The sequence below is a fragment of the Camelus bactrianus genome, chromosome 6 (assembly GCF_048773025.1).
Source record: "Camelus bactrianus isolate YW-2024 breed Bactrian camel chromosome 6, ASM4877302v1, whole genome shotgun sequence".
In the NCBI taxonomy this organism is placed as follows: domain Eukaryota; kingdom Metazoa; phylum Chordata; class Mammalia; order Artiodactyla; family Camelidae; genus Camelus; species Camelus bactrianus.
In genome coordinates, this window is record NC_133544.1 from 62,731,856 (window position 1) to 62,750,593 (window position 18,738).

The 18,738-nt window shown below is 57.4% G+C and overlaps 1 protein-coding gene across 3 annotated transcripts in view; it reads left to right on the forward strand.

Moving 5' to 3' along the window:
• ZFHX2 (zinc finger homeobox 2) overlaps nt 1-17,540 on the forward strand; it is a 30,688-nt gene extending 13,148 nt beyond the window's left edge. The window contains exons 2-10 of one of the 3 annotated variants that reach the window (XM_010954735.3): nt 2,386-4,481; nt 4,656-5,173; nt 5,731-5,971; nt 7,238-7,312; nt 7,741-7,799; nt 9,447-9,647; nt 10,042-10,168; nt 10,344-13,820; nt 14,082-17,540. In XM_010954735.3, the coding sequence (XP_010953037.2) occupies nt 2,435-4,481; nt 4,656-5,173; nt 5,731-5,971; nt 7,238-7,312; nt 7,741-7,799; nt 9,447-9,647; nt 10,042-10,168; nt 10,344-13,820; nt 14,082-15,058 (7,722 nt within the window). In that variant the 5' untranslated portion in view covers nt 2,386-2,434 and the 3' untranslated portion in view covers nt 15,059-17,540. Of the gene's footprint in view, nt 1-505; nt 4,482-4,655; nt 5,174-5,730; nt 5,972-7,237; nt 7,313-7,740; nt 7,800-9,446; nt 9,648-10,041; nt 10,169-10,343; nt 13,821-14,081 lie in introns of those variants that run through there. The other 2 variants (XM_045516510.2, XM_010954734.3) reach the window with 2 other exon arrangements.
• Nucleotides 17,541-18,738: the final 1,198 nt, after the last annotated feature.

Genomic DNA, 18,738 nt, shown 5'->3' on the forward strand with positions numbered 1-18,738 from the left:
GCTGCTCTGGCTGGGTCTCGGTTCATCCTACCAGGTGAGCCCCCATTATGGGGATGACCGTGGAATGTCGGACCCTCACAATTCGGCACACTTAGCCCCTCTTCCCTCCACCCACCAAGGATTCCGTGGGAGGAATACTTTTATCCCGCTACTTCAGGGCTTCTGATTTCTGGTTAGCTAAGATAACTCCCCAACATCTAATTCCTTTACTTCCCTTTGAGTCCTGCACCCCCCCACCCCAGCCCCGCCACCCTTTGCCCAGGTGCTGATTTGCATTTTCATTAGCATGCGGATCCAGCCCCATGCGGAGCTCCTTAATGGCTCCCACTTCGACTTCACGCCTGGCTGGCCCCCCAGGAGGAGGAGGGAAGTGGGAATGGGAGCCTGCAGGCTGAATGGGGCCAGACCGAGGACCCATTATAAAACAAGGGATCTGAAGGTGAGGGCCAGGCCACACCACTTCCCAGAAGCACGCCAACCTGAGCGCTAAGGGTTCAACCATTAGATATCTGCTGATATTAAGAACTGAAGAGGAGGTAGGCCACTTGGGACACTGAGAAGTATGGGATGGTGAGGCGTGGGGAATTGGTGAGTTTGAGTGGGGAACCAAGATGAAAAGGTTGGGAGCAGCGTCAGAGGGTTGGTAATTCCAGCCAGCTGGAGGGAGCTCAGGAATCCTGATTTCTAGACCTTTGGAGGCTCATTTTGCCTGTCCTGTGTCTGAGGGGCAGTCCAGGTGGATGGAGGAACCCAGGCCACAGCTTTGGGGTCTAGCTCTGTGCCCCTCCAGGCCTTTTCTAGTTTCACCACCTGGGAGCTGTGTGACAATCAGCAGTTCATTCAGCATCTCTGCTTCTTGGCTGCCTCACCTATAAAATAAGGTTATTGTAAGATTAAATGAGATAATTGATTAAAGCATTTCACAGCACCGGGACCATGGTATATGTACCTTAATAGCTATTAGTAATATTATTGGTTTTTTTTTTAATCTCTGGTGGGGAGGAGGCAGCTAATCTCGTATAAGCCGCTGTCTCAGTTGGCCAGGAAGTTCCCACCTGTGACCAGAGATGGATCTGGAAGGCACCCGAGAGTAGCATGATGCCTGCAGGCCAAAGGAAATTCACTGTGGCCTCTGGCAAGAGGACCTTGATTTAGGGAAATTATCCCTTCACAGTGAGGGTCTTTCCCAGAGTTCATTCATCCAACAGACATGTGTGGCAGGCATCTTTCTCGGTACTAATGAGAAAACAACTAATAAAGCAGACTTTCTGCTCTCATTGGAACTTACCTCCTAGAAGGGAGAAATGAAACGGGAAATACCAGGCAGTGATAAATCTCTGAAGAAAATACCCCCTGAGCTTTGTAAGCCTCAAAAGAGAGGGAAGGCCTCTTGAAAGAGGTACTGTTTAAGCAGACACCTGAATGACCAGGAGCTGCCAGGCAGAAGTCTGGAGGAAGGGCATTCCAGGCAGAGTCAACAGCTCAGGCAAGCCGCTAGGGTGGGAATGACCTTGGTGTGTTTGAGGAACAAAAAAGGCCAGGGGGCTGGAGCTAGCCTACCATGTGGGGTGGAGAGTATTAAAGATGTGTGGGAACCAGGCAGGTGCCAGACCAGAAGGGCCTCTTTGTAGATCAGGGAGCGGAGTTTGGGTTTTATTCACATTGCACTGAGAAATCATTAACGGGTTCTAAGCAGAATATAGTATGATTTACATTTTGAAAGGTGATTCTTTATGATGCCCGAAATTCGCTTTTAAACAATACAGGAAAAGGGGAAGTGGTGAGGATACAGATGAAACAAGATTGACCATGAGTTTGGGGACTGTTGAAGCTGTGTGATAAGTAACAAAGGGGTTCCTTATATTGTTGGGTCTACTTTTATGTATGTTTGGCATTTTTCATAATTGAGAATTAAATGCAAGATCATTCTGGGTGGACAGAGGGGCAGTAGTAGAAACAGAGGCCAACGTGGAGTCCGTTGCACTAGTTCAGGAGAGAGATGGTAATGGTTTGGGCCGCGGCTGTGCCGGTGGAGATGAGAATAAACAGAGGGGTGAGATGCTCGCTTGAGAAGTTGCTGTCGAATTGCCTATGGGTGGGGGCAAAAGGAAACCTGGGTTTTTAGACTCAGCAACCAGATCAATGGTGGTACCAAATTTTGAGACAGAAGATGGGGAGGAGCAAGTTCAGAGGAGAAATAGAGTTCTGATTTTGGACATGTTAAGTTTGAAGTCTGTTAGACACTAAGGAAGCTTCAAGTTGGCAAATGGGTACTTGAATCAGGTGCTCAGGAGAAGAGGGACTGGAGTATCCAGAGAATCAACTTCCTGACCGGGTATCTCCCCTGCCACCTCACAGCGCCGGTCTCTCCGTGTTTCCCTGTAGGGTCCTGGCTGTCACGCTGAAATGAACCCCCAGCTCTCCTCCGTCTGCCATGGCCACCCTTAACGCATCCTTGACCGCCAGCACCGCCCCGTCCCCTGGGCACAATGCCCCGTCCCCGCCTCCGGACACCTCCTCCCCCAGCACTCCCTCTGATCCTGTCACCAAAGATCCCCCTGCTGCTCCCTCCACCTCTGAGAGCATGAGGTCCTCAGAGCCAGGGGGGCAGCCCCTGGAGTCAGGCTGTGGCCTCATCCCACCAAAGGAGATAGGGGAGCCCCAAGAAGAGCCTGGCTGTGGGGGCTTCCCATCGAAGGACCTGGGGGTGGAAGAGGACAAGGAGCAGGAGGAGGAAGGAGGAGGGCTCCCTCCTGTGGACCTCAGCGACCACTTATTCTTCACAGCTGGCGGTGAGGCCTGCCTAGTGGCCAAGCTGTCCCTGCCAGGTGGCAGTGAACTCCTATTACCAAAGGGCTTCCCCTGGGGTGAGGCAGGCGTCAAGGAAGAGCCCAGCCCACCCCTCCTTGCCCACCCGCCCCGTGCACACCTCACTGCCCTTCACATCCAACATGGCTTTGACCCAATCCAAGGCTTTAGCTCTTCTGACCAAATTCTGTCCCACGATACCTCAGCGCCATCTCTGGCCACTTGTGAGGGAAGGGATGGAGCCTTCTGGAGCTACCAGCTGGCTCCACACCCACCCGGAGATCCCAAAGATGGCCCCATGGGGAGCAGGGGAGGAGACCCCAGGGCACTCTTCTGGCTCTGCCTCCTGTGCCGCCTGGGTTTCAGCAGGCCCCAGGCCTTTGTGGGTCACATGCAGTCTCATGCGGTGACGCTAACCCCCGCTCAACACCAGGGCCTGCTGGGCAACCCAGCCGTGCTCCAGGAGGGGGGTGAGGGCTACGTGGCCCTCCTAAGCTTTCTGGAACCAAAAGCGCCTGCTCACCCCCCTTTAGAAATACCCCTTAACAACAGCGGCACCGGGAACATAGAGGCAAATGCAGCCCAGACCGAGGATGGTCCCCCTGAGGCAGAAGCCCAGGCCCCTGTCCTGCCCGTGGAAGAAGTCATGGCCCTCAGCCCACCCTCCCCTCCAACAACCCCGGCCACCTGGGACCCCAGCCCAACCCAAGCCAAAGAATCGCCAACGGCGGCAGGCGAGGCAGGGCCAGATTGGTTCCCTGAGGGACAAGAAGAGGATGGGGGGCTCTGCCCCCCTCTCAACCAAAGCTCACCCACCTCCAAGGAGGGGGGCACTCTCCCTGCCCCTGTGGGCTCCCCCGAAGACCCCAGTGACCCACCCCAGCCCTATCGCCTAGCTGACGACTATACCCCTGCCCCGGCAACCTTCCAGGGCCTCAGTCTGTCCAGCCACATGTCTCTGCTACACTCACGCAACTCCTGCAAGACGCTCAAGTGTCCCAAGTGCAACTGGCACTACAAGTACCAGCAGACCCTGGACGTGCACATGCGGGAGAAGCACCCCGAAAGCAACAGCCACTGCAGCTACTGCAGCGCCGGGGGGGCCCACCCCCGCCTCGCCCGGGGAGAGAGCTACAACTGCGGCTACAAGCCCTACCGCTGCGACGTCTGCAACTACTCCACCACCACCAAGGGCAACCTCAGCATCCACATGCAGTCCGACAAGCACCTGGCCAACCTGCAGGGCTTCCAGGCGGGGCCCGGCGGGCAGGGGAGCCCCCCAGAGGCAGCGCTCCCGCCCTCCGCGGGGGACAAGGAGCCCAAGACCAAATCGTCCTGGCAGTGCAAGGTGTGCAGCTACGAGACCAACATCTCCCGCAACCTGCGCATCCACATGACCTCAGAGAAGCACATGCAGAATGTCCTCATGCTGCACCAGGGGCTGCCGCTGGGGCTGCCGCCGGGGCTAGTGGGGCCAGGCCCCCCTCCCCAAGCTGGGGCTGCGCCCACCACCCCCCCGGAACTCTTTCAGTATTTCGGACCGCAGGCCATAGGGCAGCCTCAGGCTTCCTTGCCTGGCCCCGGACTGAGGCCAGACAAGCCCCTGGAAGCACAGCTGCTTCTCAATGGCTTCCACCACCTCGGAGCACCTGCCCGCAAGTTCCCCACACCTGGTAAGTTAGTTCCCTGGGCGCTCTTCCCTTCCCCAGAGCCAGACTCGCTTCCCTGCTTCCTCCCAAGGGCCAGACCCGCCTCACCTTAGGTCACTCCAGCTCCGTCAACACCCACCCCGCATGTTCCCACAGAGCAAGCCAACCTGGGGCCACTAATCTGTCTCTGTCCCATAGCCCCTGGCAGCTCCTCCCCGGATGCCCACCTGCCTCCAAGTCAGCTCCTAGGCTCCTTGTCTGACGGGCTGCCCACCTCGCCACCCCCAGATGATAGCCCATCCCTGAAGGTGTTCCGCTGCCTCGTGTGCCAGGCCTTCAGCACAGACAGCCTGGAGCTGCTGCTCTACCACTGCAGCCTGGGCCGGAGCCTCCCGGAGGCTGAGTGGAAGGAGGTGGCCGGCGACACCCACCGCTGCAAGCTCTGCTGCTATGGCACCCAGCTCAAGGCCAACTTCCAGCTCCACCTGAAGACCGACAAACATGCTCAGAAGTACCAGCTGGCGGCCCACTTGAGGGAGGGGGGTGGGGCCATTGGCACCCCCTCCCCAGTGCCCCTGGGAGATGGGGCTCACTATGGGTCTGTCCCCCACCTGCACCTGCGCTGCAACATCTGTGACTTTGAGTCCAACAGCAAGGAGAAGATGCAGCTGCATGCTCGGGGGGCAGCCCATGAAGAAAACAGCCACATCTATAAGGTGAGAGTGGAGTCAGAAGGATCTGAGATTTGAAGGGCCCGGCACAGAGCCTCTGGGGGAGAGGAAAGGAAAAGGAGACGGGGGGGGGTGGAGCCCGGAGATGCAGAGTGGGAAAGTGATGTGAAAACTCAGGCGGGTGGAGTTGGAGGAAAAAGGCAAGCCCACTGGGGTGAAAACTATTTGGAGAAAGATGGGGGGAAAGAGACCAAAGGATGGTGACTGCGAACAAGTGGCTCTAGTACTTTATTCAGCTTTTCTGGTGTTTGGGGCTAGGGGGAGGGTTCTGTGTCTGCTCGGTCCATCTTGTCACCAGAAGTTCAAGAGGATGGACCCAGATTCCATTCACGTACCAGGAGGGAGTCCAGGACTGTTAGGAGGAAGAGGAGATGGGGAGAAGAGGCAGTAACCCTCAGGTGGCCAGAGGAAGGAAAAGGAGGGCTCAAGAGGGAGGAAGGGATGCTGGCTGTCAGGCTCCCCTGGGGGAGGCAAAGGAGTCCCCTGAGATCTGAGGGTGGCTATCCCTTCTGGACCTGAGCAGCCTCTTTCCTTGCTTCCAGTTTCTGCTGGAGATGGAAGGGGCAGCGGCGGGGGCGGAGCTGGGGCTGTTCCGCTGCCTGCTGTGTGCCTGGGAGACACCTTCCCGCCTGGCAGTGCTGCAGCACCTGCACGCACCGGCCCACCGCGATGCCCAGGCCCAGCGGCGTCTGCAGCTGCTGCAGAGCGGCCTCACGGCCGACGAGGGGCTCTCGGCTCTTCAGGGCATCCTGAGCTTCAGCCATGGGCAGCTCCAGACTCCCGGTGAGGAAGAGGGGACTGGAGAGGGAGGGGAGCCAGGGTGGGAGCTGGGGGCGGAGGAGAAAGCGGCCCCTGATGGAGAAATGGGTCTGTGCGCCATCCAGAGCAAGTGGAAAGGCACAGTGAAGGGATGCTCAAACCGATTTCAGGGCCATTGGGGCAGCCGAGTGAAGTGGGGAACAAGAGGCTGTTGGATGGAGGGGACAGAGAAGAGCAGGGATTTTGCCAGGTGGAGAAATCGCGAACAGGAAGGGAGGTGATTCTGAGTAGTGATGCGTAGTGACCGCTGTGCTGGCAGTGCTGGGGGTCGGGGGGTGGCAGGAGCCAGTCAGGAAGGAGAGAGAAGGGAGAGAACCCAGAAAAATAGAAACCGCTTCGTGCTGGGCCAAAACCTACCAGGAGATGAGAGCTGTGGGCATGACCCGGAGGCAGCAGGATGGGAAGCCCTTGATGAGCTCCCCAGCCTCTTCCTGTCTCCTAGGAGGTCTTCAGCCCGAAGGCTGGGCTTAGGGACCCCTTAGGCAGTTGAGGTTGTACCAGCAGAGACCTGGAACAGCCTGCCAGGCACCACTGATCGAGAGGGTGCAAAAGAGCCTAGAAAGGGGCTGTCAGGTGGGCACAGGCATCTGGGCTTGACAGAGGCCAGCAGTGGGTGAGGGTGAGGGCCCGGGCAGCAGGAACCCGGAACAGGCAGCATTGACTGGTGCTAATTGAATTGCCAATACGCTGGCTGGAGTTAAGTGCCGGAGGGGCCCAGATCAATAGCTAACGATCCTGGCGCAGGGCTGAATGGAGTTAAGGAACTTTAACACTTTAATTAGGCCGCCACCGAAAATAAATTCCTACACATCTGTCAATTCTTGCTTGAGTGGTAATCTCCTCTCCTAGCGAGACCCACCACCTCCTGCTCGCCTCAGCTGCCCCCACTCAATTCCACGTTCCCTCTTCGGTGCCCCTCACTCGACATTTCTGGGCTCCCTGCTTCCAGGATTAGTCAAGACAGGAAGCTGAGTTTGGTCTTGTCCAGTTTCTGTCGCCTACTGCTGGACCTGTCATCTTTCAATGACGGGGGCTAGACTCACAGAGATGATTTCTTAGGCCCTCTCGGTTCTCACACTGTGATTTCTTTTTGGCGGATTTTGTCCTCTCCTGCCTGTGGATTCATCTCTGCATTTTTTTCCTTCCTGCCTGGCTACTTCCTCTACCCTGTTGTCCTCCTTTCCCTGGTACTTCATCCTTTAAACCTGACTTTCTTCTCATCCTCCACAGGGAAGGTTCCCATCACCCCCTCAGCTGAGCCACCCACCCCTGAGAAAGATGCCCAGAATAAGACTGAACAGTTGGGTGAGTTGCTTTTCTGGTCTGTTTTTCTTCCATCCCTTACCCCTCCCCACCCCCGCAATCCTCATACATTTTGAGATGCTCACAGGACCTTGTGGGGATCCAGATATCCAGCAAGGTCTTCTGTGCAGGAGCTAAAGTGATCAAAAGAAGGGGTTCATCAGGGAAGGGGGGCAGAGCCACAGAAAGCTGGGTGCTTCTGGCCTCTCTGAAGACCCAGACCTGTCCGTCCTGCTCACCTGGGGTCAGCCCTGCGGAGCCTCCTCTCCCTGTACTGAGAACAATCCCCTACTTTCCTGCCCTTTCTCCTGAGCCCACCCTCTACCTTGGAGGCACTCTACTACAAATCAGGTCATCTTAAGGGCCAGGGGTCTGTGAAAGGAAGAGGGAGGGCTGTTAAAGAGTTTTTAAATCTCTCCCTTTATCTCCAGCTTCTGAAGAAGCGGAGAACAAGACCGGCCCTCCTGGAGACAGTGCCAACCAGACCACGGTCAGAACTGGGGTAACTGGGACGACCTGCTGGGGAGGGGATCTGACTTTACTGAGATCTGCTCACCTTCTAAAGGCTGCGTTTGTAATTAGTAGAACTTTAAAGAGATTTCAGACCAAAGGTAGACCTAGATTTGTCACACCTGTGACTTCTGTCATTCCAAACACATTTCAGAAATGGCACCTAGGCCTAGTTATAGATGTGAGCACCAGCAGAGCTGGCCCTGTTGAGGGGAGCACAGAGGGAGGTGACAGGAAGGTGAAAGTTTGACAGAGAGGTGGAGAGAGAAACTATATGGAGGGGAAGAAAGATTAGAAGTAGGGGGAGGGAGGGAGGAAAGAAAAGAAATGAAAAGAGAAAGGCAAAAACAAAACACTAGCTGCTGCCCGGCTCTTTATTCCTTCCTGTTGGGAGCAGAAAGATGAGATGTGGAATTTCATCTCCTACAGAGAGCCCCGACCCAGGGTGGAACTGTCCTGGCACCTTCTTTCTGAGGGGAAAGGAACTGACCCAGATGGTCCACCCTGACAGCTAGCTCTGCCAAAAGGTCTCAGCATCTTCAGGACTCGGGCCTGTGCCAGACCCAGGGATGGCCTAAGAGGCGTGTAGCTCTGTGGCCTGAAAGTGCTGATTCTGAGGGGATTCCCTGCCCCTGGCCTTGAGATGCCACCCTGCACCTCACTGCTCTCCTAACTGGTCTGCAGTGTGTGTTGTTCTTGCAATAAGCAGGGTTGCTGCATTACTGCCAACTGCTGCGGCAATGCCTTCTGTCCTCAGCTGCCCTTCTTCCTAACTCCTCTTCCGTCCAACAGACCTTTGCCAGGCATCCGCTCTTAGGGCTCGGTGCATTGAGTGTCTGGATCCCTTTCCTTTATGGCCATCCCCTCCCTGACACTCGGGCCCGGACCAGTGGCACAGGCGACGGGAGAGGACGTGAGCCTGGGAGACAGAAGTGCAGGCTGGAGGTCAGGCAGTCAGGTGACTGAGGCGGAAGCACAGGCCTCCCCCACTCCCCAAGCTTCCCAGCTCCACCCTCTGGAGGTATGGGCGGGAATGCGCCAACAGAGCCAGGCCAGGATTTTCCTGGGCCACTGGGGGAGCTGTGGTGTTTGTTTACATTAAAACGGGAAGGAAAAAAAAAAAGGAAAAGTAAGTGGGAGCTGCTGAGCCTCTGAAGGAGAATGAGCCGGCTTCTGGGAGGACAGGTAGGGAGGGCCCACTTCATGAGGCGCTCCGTTCAGGGACTCTGGAGAGGCAGAGTGGGCAGGGACTTGGGAGCCTCTGGGTCCAGGAAGTGCCGGAGGGAAGGGGAGCTGTTTCATGGAGAAGATATGGGCAGGGTGGGGGCAGGTAAGAAAACTAAATTGGGGGAGGGCCATCCTGTGGGCTGGAGAACCGAGCAGGGCAGCAGAGGCAGGGAAGAGAGTGGCCAGGCTGGAGGAAGAGGGCAGGGCAAAGAAGGAAAGCAAGGTGGCAGCCCAGCAGCGGCCTTTGTCCCAGTCTGAGGGAAGCGAGGGAGGAGCCTGCTTTCAGGACAGGGGCTCGCCCCTCCTACGTGGGGAGTGGTGTGTCCCGGAACCCAAGCGCTGAGTGATGGAGGGGTCCCACCCTTCCCTGACACCTCCTGCACTGCCCATGTGCCCCCAGGTGTTCTGCTGTCCGTACTGCAGTTTCCTGAGCCCAGAGTCCGACCAGGTGAGGGCTCACGCCCTCTCCCAGCATGCAGTGCAGCCCAAGTACCGCTGCCCGCTGTGCCAGGAGCAGCTGGTGGGCCGGCCCGCCCTCCACTTCCACCTCAGCCACCTGCACAACGTGGTGCCCGAGTGTGTTGAGAAGCTGCTGCTTGTGGTGAGTACAGGCTGGGGGCTGACCTGGGCCGAGGGGAGGCAGAGATGATGGTGTCTATCTAGGCAGCTGTGTGTTGTGGGGAGGGGGTGGGGAGGGCAGTGGCTCTGCACTGATTTGAAGGGGGAGTTTCGGGCTGGAGGGAACCTCAGAGCTGCAGCCTCTGAGGAAGCGCTACTGGGCCCGGAGAAGAGCTGTTCCACTGCAGGCGTGGCTGCCATACAGAGGTGGCAGCCAAGGCCCTCTCCTCTGTGGCGAAAGCAGGAATTAGGTGGGAGGTTTGTCCAAAGAGGGGACGGGAGCCCCGGAAGGGGGCTTGGCACAGACACAGGTGCAGAGCAGGGGGTCGGAGTGGCCTCAGGCAGAGGGGAAGGCACTAGGATTTCTTCCATTGCAGGCCACAACTGTAGAGATGACCTTGACAACCAAAGTGCTGCCCGGGCCCACTCTCAGCCCTCAGGGTGATGGCCTTGAGCCTCCTGCTCCTGGGCCAGAGCCCATGCCCAGCAGAAACCAAGCAGTAGGTAAGGAAGGGGATGGCCGACCTCCCAAGGTGGCAGGAAAAGGGCACCTGGGCTCCTCAGACCAAGAAGGTCTGAAGACAACGGAGGCAAGGATGAATTGCCCTAGGTATCGAGTGGGTGGGGTCGGACTTAGAAAAGGTTCTCCTCTCATTGCTCCCCCTTCTCTCTCCCCTAGAAGGCCCTCACCTGACCCCGGAAGCCAGTCCCGATCCTCTTCCTGAGCCTCCCCCGCCCTCAGCCGAGGGCCCCGACAAGCCCACAGGAAGCCCTGACCAGCCCCCTTCTCCAGCCCCATCTCCAGCCCCTCGGACTGAGGCCCAAGCTGACGAAGTGGCTCCTCTACCCACCATGGCTGAGGAGGAAGAGGGGGCTGGCGGGGAGCCCCGCCCAGCAGAGCCAGCTCCGGCTGACTCTCGCCACCCTCTGACCTATCGGAAGACCACCAACTTTGCCCTGGACAAGTTTCTTGACCCTGCCCGGCCCTATAAGTGCACTGTGTGTAAGGAGTCCTTCACGCAGAAGAACATCCTCCTGGTCCATTATAACTCGGTCTCCCACCTGCACAAAATGAAGAAGGCTGCCATTGACCCCTCCAGCCCTGCCCGGGGAGAAGCCGGCACCGCACCCACCACCGCCGGGACCACAGACAAGCCCTTTAAGTGCACAGTCTGCCGGGTCTCCTACAACCAGAGCTCCACCCTGGAGATCCACATGCGCTCCGTCCTGCACCAGACTCGCTCGAGGGGAGCCAAGACTGACACCAAGGCTGAGGGGCCAGAGCGTGGCCCGGAAGAGCCCAAGGAAGGCGAGACTGAGGGGGAGGTGGGCACTGAGAAGAAGGGCCCTGACCCTGGGGGCTTCATGTCTGGATTACCCTTCCTATCCCCTCCTCCACCTCCCTTGGACCTGCACCGATTCCCAGCCCCCCTCTTCACTCCACCGGTCCTGCCCCCCTTCCCTCTGGTGCCCGAGTCACTGCTGAAGCTCCAGCAGCAGCAGCTGCTCCTGCCCTTCTACCTCCATGACCTCAAGGTAGGGCCCAAGCTGGCACTGGCTGGGCCTGCGCCCCTGCTGTCCCTGCCGGCTGCCACCCCTCCACCCCCACCCCCGCCCCCTAAGGCCGAGCTGGCTGAACGAGAGTGGGAGCGGCCCCCCATGACCGAAGAAGGGAGTGAGGCAGCACCCACCTCACCCCCTCACCCCATGCCCAATGAGGCAGCCCGCACCGCAGCCAAAGCCCTTCTGGAAAATTTCGGGTTTGAGCTGGTAATCCAGTACAATGAAGGGAAGCAGGCTGTGCCCCCTCCCCCAACCCCACCCCCACCAGAGGCCCTGGGGGGTGGGGACAAGCTGGCCTGCGGGGCCTGTGGGAAACTCTTCTCCAATATGCTCATCCTCAAGACGCATGAGGAGCACGTGCACCGCCGCTTTCTGCCCTTCGAGGCCCTGAGCCGTTACGCTGCTCAGTTTCGAAAGAGCTATGATAGCCTCTACCCACCCCCTGATGAGTCCCCCAAACCTCCTGATGGGTCTCTGGACTCACCTGCTCCCCAGCTGGGCCCACACTTCCTGGTCCCAGATCCTGAGGCTGGGGGGACCCGTCCCTCTGAGGAGCGAAGCCGGGCAGGAGGACGCTGGCCCCCAGAGGAGGAAGAAAGCTCCAGAGGGAATCTTCCTCCCCTAGTGCCTGCAGGCCGCCGCTTCTCCAGAACCAAGTTCACTGAGTTCCAGACCCAAGCCCTGCAGTCTTTCTTTGAGACCAGTGCCTACCCCAAGGATGGAGAGGTGGAGCGGCTTGCAAGTCTCCTGGGCCTGGCTAGCCGCGTGGTGGTAGTGTGGTTCCAGAATGCCCGCCAGAAAGCTCGCAAAAACGCCAGTGAGGGTGGGCCCATGCCAAGCGGAGGTGGCCCTGGGGGAGCCTCTGGCTGCAGGCGCTGCCATGCCACCTTCTCCTGCGTTTTTGACTTGGTGCGGCACCTCAAGAAGTGCTATGATGACCAGCCTCCTGAAGAGGAGGAAGAGGAGGCAGAGAGAGGGGAAGAGGAGGAAGAGGTGGAGGAGGAAGACACAGAGGAGGAACAGGGCCTGGAACCCCCAGCAAAGCCGGAGGGCCCACTGCCAGAACCTACAGACAGGGAAGAGCTGAGCCAAGCAGAGGCCACAAAGCCAGGAGGCAAAGAGCCTGAAGGGAGGGCCCCTCCCTCGCCTTCCCCAGTCCATAACTGTGACCAGTGCGCTGTGTCCTTCCCCACCCAGGACCTCCTGACCAGTCACCGCCGACTCCATTTCCTGCCATCCGTGCAGCCCAGCGCTGCCCCCCACCTCCTAGACCTTCCCCTGCTGGTGTTTGGGGAGCGAAACCCCCTGGCGGCAGGCACTCCACCAGTGCCGGGGCCACCCCTCAAACGGAAGCACGAGGACGGCAGCCTGTCCCCCACGGGCAGTGAAGCCGGGGGTGGGGGGGAGGGCGAGCCCCCCAGGGACAAGCGCCTGCGCACCACCATCCTGCCCGAACAGCTGGAGATCCTGTACCGCTGGTACATGCAGGACTCCAACCCCACGCGCAAGATGCTGGACTGCATCTCTGAGGAGGTGGGACTCAAGAAGCGAGTGGTGCAGGTCTGGTTCCAAAACACCAGGGCCCGGGAGAGGAAAGGCCAGTTTCGAAGCACCCCTGGGGGGGTGCCCAATCCTGCAGCCAAGCCCCCCATCACACCCAGCCCTGCACCCTTCCCCAAGTTCAACCTCCTGCTGGGCAAGGTGGATGATGGGGCTGGAAGGGAGGCCCCAAAGAGGGAAGCACCTGCTTTCCCCTACCCCACAGTCACCCCTGCTGCCGGGCCCCTGCCTTTCCTACCACCTGGGAAAGAGGCCACCACCCTGACACCAGAACCACCTTTACCTCTCCCACCTCCCCCACCACCCAGTGAGGATGAGGGTCCAGAGGAACCATCTAAAGCTTCTCCAGAGAGTGAGGCTTGCAGTCCATCTGCAGGGGATCTAAGTGATTCGTCAGCGTCTAGCCTGGCTGAACCAGAGTCCCCTGGGGCTGGAGGGACCAGTGGGGGTCCAGGAGGAGGGGCCGGGATTCCAGATGGAATGGGGCAGCGGCGCTACAGGACCCAGATGAGCAGCCTGCAGTTGAAGATAATGAAAGCCTGCTACGAAGCCTACCGCACCCCCACCATGCAGGAGTGTGAGGTGCTGGGGGAGGAGATCGGGCTGCCCAAGAGAGTCATCCAGGTCTGGTTCCAGAATGCTCGTGCCAAGGAAAAGAAGGCCAAACTGCAGGGGGCAGCAGCTGGGGGGGCTGGGGGCAGCAGTGAGGGCCCCGTAGGAGTCCAGCGCACCGACTGCCCCTACTGTGACGTCAAGTATGATTTCTATGTCTCCTGCCGAGGCCATCTTTTCTCCCGCCAGCACTTGGCCAAGCTCAAGGAGGCCGTCCGAGCCCAGCTGAAGAGTGAGAGCAAGAGCTATGACCTGGCCCCAGCACCCGAGGCACCTCCAGCTCCCAAGGCTCCACCTGCCACCACACCTGCCTCTGTGCCCCTTGGGACTGCCCCAGCTCTGCCTCGCCTGGCCCCGGTCCTCCTGTCTGGTCCAGCTCTGGCCCAGCCCCCGCTGGGCAGCTTAGCTCCTTTCAGTTCAGGTGAGTGGGAGGTTGGGAGGAGTCGGACTTCAGAGGGCATCTCCCTCTAACGACTCGCCTTTCACTTTTCTTCTTGACTCCGCCTATCTCCAGTCCTCTCCCTGGCCTCCCTTTGTTTTGGTTCATGGGGGAGGGGGGGAGGGGTGGCAGCATGGAACCTAGGTGGTGGGAATGCAGAATGTCTGGCTGGAGGTGGCCTACAGCAGGAAAAGTGATGGTATCACAAAGTGGCTAATCATTCAACACTCCTCATCTTCCTAGGCCCTGCAGCCTCCTCAGGCCTCCTTGGCCTCGCCACTTCAGTCCTGCCTGCTACCACAGTGGTCCAGACTGCTGGCCCTGGCTGCCCCTTACCTCAGAGACCTATGCCTGACCAAACCAACACCACCGCAGGTGCCAGTGACCCTGCCCCAGGCCTGCCTACTGAACCCTCTGGGGACAAGGTCTCTGGTGAGCGAAAGCCAGTTGCAGCCCACACCAGCTCCTCCACTGATGCCCTCAAGAACCTCAAAGCATTGAAGGCCACTGTCCCAGCCCTGTTAGGGGGCCAATTCTTGCCCTTCCCGTTGCCCCCTGCAGGGGGGGCCACACCGCCAGCTGTCTTTAGCCCCCAGTTACAGGGGGCCTACTTCCAGCAGCTCTATGGCATGAAGAAGGGGCTGTTTCCCATGAACCCCGTGATACCTCAGACCCTCATTGGACTGCTCCCCAACGCCCTCCTCCAGCCACCGCCCCAGCCCCCAGAGCCCATGGCCACAGCACCTCCAAAGCCGCCTGAACTGCCAGCTCCAGGGGAGGGCGAGGCCGGGGAGGCCGACGAGCTGCTGACGGGCAGCACCGGCATCTCCACCGTGGATGTGACCCACCGCTACCTGTGCCGCCAGTGCAAGATGGCATTCGACGGGGAGGCCTCGGCCACTGCTCACCAGAGATCCTTCTGCTTCTTTGGGCGGGGCTCTGGGGGCTCCGTGCCCCCCCCACTGCGGGTGCCCATCTGCACCTACCACTGCCTGGCATGTGAGGTGCTGCTGAGTGGGCGCGAAGCCCTGGCCTCGCACCTGCGCTCCTCGGCCCACAGGCGCAAGGCGGCCCCGCCCCCAGGGGGCCCACCTGTCACCGCCACCAATGCCACCACTGCCGCCACGGCTGCTGTGGCTTTTGCCAAAGAGGAAGCAAGATTACCTCACACGGACTCCAACCCAAAAACTACTACTACCTCTACACTTCTAGCTTTATAAACAGATAAACCAAGATTCAGGGGAAGGGAAGGCCTCTGGCTCCTCTTACCCCAAGGGGTGTTGGGTGGGAGCTCAAATCCCTCACCCCGCCCCTGGCTCCGCCCACCTCATGGGAATCTTTCCATTCCCACCCTCAGTGGGCTTCACACACCCCACCTCCAGCAGAGGCCTGCCTCCTCCCCCACCCCCACAGACACACTGATCCTACGCAAATCCTCACCCTTCCTCACGGGCACACACACCCATCTTGCCATCCTGATTGCTCATTCAGGCTGCCCTGCCCACCAGACATAAAAACTGCCCTGGGTTTCATCTTCCTACAACCTCTTTCCTACTGAATTCCCAGTCATCCCTCCAACTCCTATAAACCTGCAAATACATGTTATCCCATGCAGTTCCACTGACTGAGAAAACACCAAAAAAAAAAAAATAAATAAATAAAAGAGAGAGAGAAGAAGAAAGGAAAAAGAAAACCCAAGACTAAGAAGGGGGAAGGAAAATAAACTTCTGCCACTCCCCCTTCTTCCTACCTGCTCCCGCTCTGTCTAGAGCACCATACAGCTCACAGACTCCAAATACCCAGTTGGCTCCCAAGGTTGGAGCCTGAGATGGGCAGGGAGCCCACAAAACTCTAACCAAACTGGAGGTTGGCGGGGAGAAGTGCTCCCAGCTCACTCTCCTCACACCCTTCCCTCCTCACCCTCTCCTCCCCTGACAGGGGAACCCCTGTGGCCTGGACTCTAGGGGAAGCCGCCGCCAGGAACCCCTCTGCCAACCCCCACCCTGCACCCTGGGAACTGCAGTAACTTATTCTCAAAGGCTTTAAACACAGAGATCCTCTCAGCAGCCGTGGGCCTGCCCCTTGTCCCAGCCCTGCCACGTGGGGGTCCAGCCTCCGGGACCGGCGCTGCCCACCAACGGCAAATCCAAAGTTCTTTAAAAAAAAAAAAAAAAACTGAAACACACACAACCAAAAAAACAAAAACAAAAACAAACAACCGAGAGCGAGCACGCAGGAGAGAGAGATGGAGAGACCAGAGGAATGAACTAATGAAAAACAAACTTGGAAAATACAGAAAAGAAAAAAAAAAAGCCTGAAAACTCTCCCATCAAACAAGTGGTTTTTTTCCTGTTTGTGTCACTCCCCACCCCACCCCATTTTAAGGGTCTCTCTGAACCACCTTGTCTCTGGAAGATCAAATAGCTGTAAGTCCTTGCCTGGGTACAGTGGTCCTCGAGACTGACAGCAGTGCAGCCAGGCCTGGCCTCAGAGGCAGGAGCTGGTAATGGGGAAAAGAGCCCGGAGGCTGGGGAGAGACATGTCCTTGCCCCCTGATTTGAGTCTTAATCAGGGCAGGTAACATCCCCTCTTTCTCAGCTGTGGGTTAGAAAAGTCACTGTAAATTGGTCTCAGGAGGAAAGGGGTGGACTGGACGGGGCAGTTTGGTTTCTGCATCTTGAGTTTGCTCCCCTTTCACGCAGCTGCCACAGTCTCAGTCACTTTCACAAACCTCCTATTCCCTTCCTGGTGCCCCCTTCAGATTTCTGGCACTTCTTGAACCTTTTGGCCTTTGTGGGCACCCTTATTCCCCTTCTGTGTTCTTCCTGCGCCACCCCATCCCCTGCCCCTGCTTCCTCCAGCCTGGCCCACCTCCGGGAAGGACTCCCAAAATGAGTCAGGGCCCCTCTGTGGGGGTCTAGAACTGATGACAGCTGAGGGGATGGGGAGGACAAGGAGATGACCAAAGCACAAGGTGAAGCTTTGACACAGTGATATCACCAAGGGAACCAACAGATGAGGAATCAGGGATCCTACAAGAGAGATCCCCACCTCTAACCAAATTGTTTCTGGAGGCATCAAGTGGTAACTCTGGCAACCCCTAAGCCCAACTAAAGTGGCACGGGGTGGAGAAGCAGGTTTTTCAGCAAAGAAGAGCCTGCAAAAATCCCTCAGTCCTCCAGGCAGTTTCTCCTAACACCCTTGCCGCAACCTCTCCCCTTCCTGCGTAGTCTTCTTCTAAACTCTCTCCCTTCAGATCACTCACAGAGATTCAGCCGCCCTGGGATTTAGGTTTCCTGGTCTGTCTCTGCTCTGTGAACATGATAAGACTGAAGCAGTGGCTCATGTGCAGAAAAGATGGGAGGGGAGAGGAGGGAGGGAAAATTCAGTCCCCAGCCCTATTTGTCCTGTGAATCTCACTTCTGGTCCCGTTCATTTCTAAAATGAAAAAGCTCCAACTCTAGCAAATCGGGGGTGGGGTGGATTAGTTACTCTGATGATGCCAAAAATGCCAGTTACGAATGCAGGCAAGGAGTGAAACTGCCCGACCGTGGTCTTGTCCTTGCTGCCACCTTCCTGCACCCCTTCAGCATCTCTCTTGCACCCCTCCGTCCCTATCCTTTTCTCTCTCCTGTTGAAATTCTGTGTATAAAACTATTTTCTTAGCAGCATGTGTATGAGGAAAGAAGCTTTTTCACTCTGCTTTCTGGGAATGTGATTTGTGTATAAAAGTTGAAACCAAAACAAACAAAAACTAAATAGGAGAAAAGAGGAAACGTTTTAAAGAAAACCTTGGCAAACACCCAGCGTGGGATGATTAGAGGCGTGGTGCTATGCATTTGAGGGATTTACAGCCAGGGTAGGTTGGCTTTAGTTCAAACTATGCATATTTTCACCAAGAGTTAATAGAGCCAGAAATCCCTCCTCTTGACCTTCAGTGTGGTATCTTACACCCAGATACCCTGGCCTGGACACCATGTGCAGTTACTGTTGTGGACAGGAGCTGCCTAAGCAGCTGTCCTTCCCAGGAACCCTGTAATCTGGGGGACAAAAGATCCTGGCCGACCGATGACTTAGGTCAGTCAACATGCTTCTGGAGGACACACCATTCCGTGCTCCCAGTGGCTGGAAGCGTTCCTCCCCAAGCCCTTTCTCAGACCACAATTCCTCAGCAGCAGCACTCCCTCTCCAGAGACTCACAGTGAGCAGGCGGTTTTAGGGGACAGAGGCCAAGTCGGCGCAGCCCTACCCAGAACACTAGAGGTGAGCACCAGGTCACCCAGGTTATTACACATTGCTTCTGTGGGGCAGTAAACCCACCTCGAGCATGTGGCATGTCCACACCTATCTTGGAGTCCTCTCCCCTCCCCCCAGCTCAAAAGCGAGCCTGAGTCAAGGGCTCATACGGTTGGTCTGCCATGGCTTGGGGCAAAGGTCTAGGGTTTCTGACACGTGGGTCCTAAAGCATCCAAATTCTGGCCTACCCTATTTTGTGTTAGTGTCAGTACCAGGAGGAGGAGGTGGAAATGATCCTGGCTGTCTTTGCTCTAAACCAGAACCTGTGTGGGAATGGCTTAAGGTACCCAATTCTCAAATAAGAACAAAAAGTCTGTGGAAGAATGTGAGAAAATCTGAAGCCTTAGTGGCCAAATAGGGCAGAGTCTTCAGTAGGACCACAAAAAGAAACCTGTTCTTCCTCTGACCCTCTAGCCCCTGAAGTGGACATACAGACGCACACACAGGAACCAAGAAAGCCAATTACTCCCAGGACAGTGGCACCCACCTGCCTAATTCCTATTTGTCCCTTAACCACTTTCAGGGTTTACAGACCAGATCACTGATTCCCCAAATCTTCACCACCCTGATTTGAGACACATTTGCTCATCTAATCATTCATCCC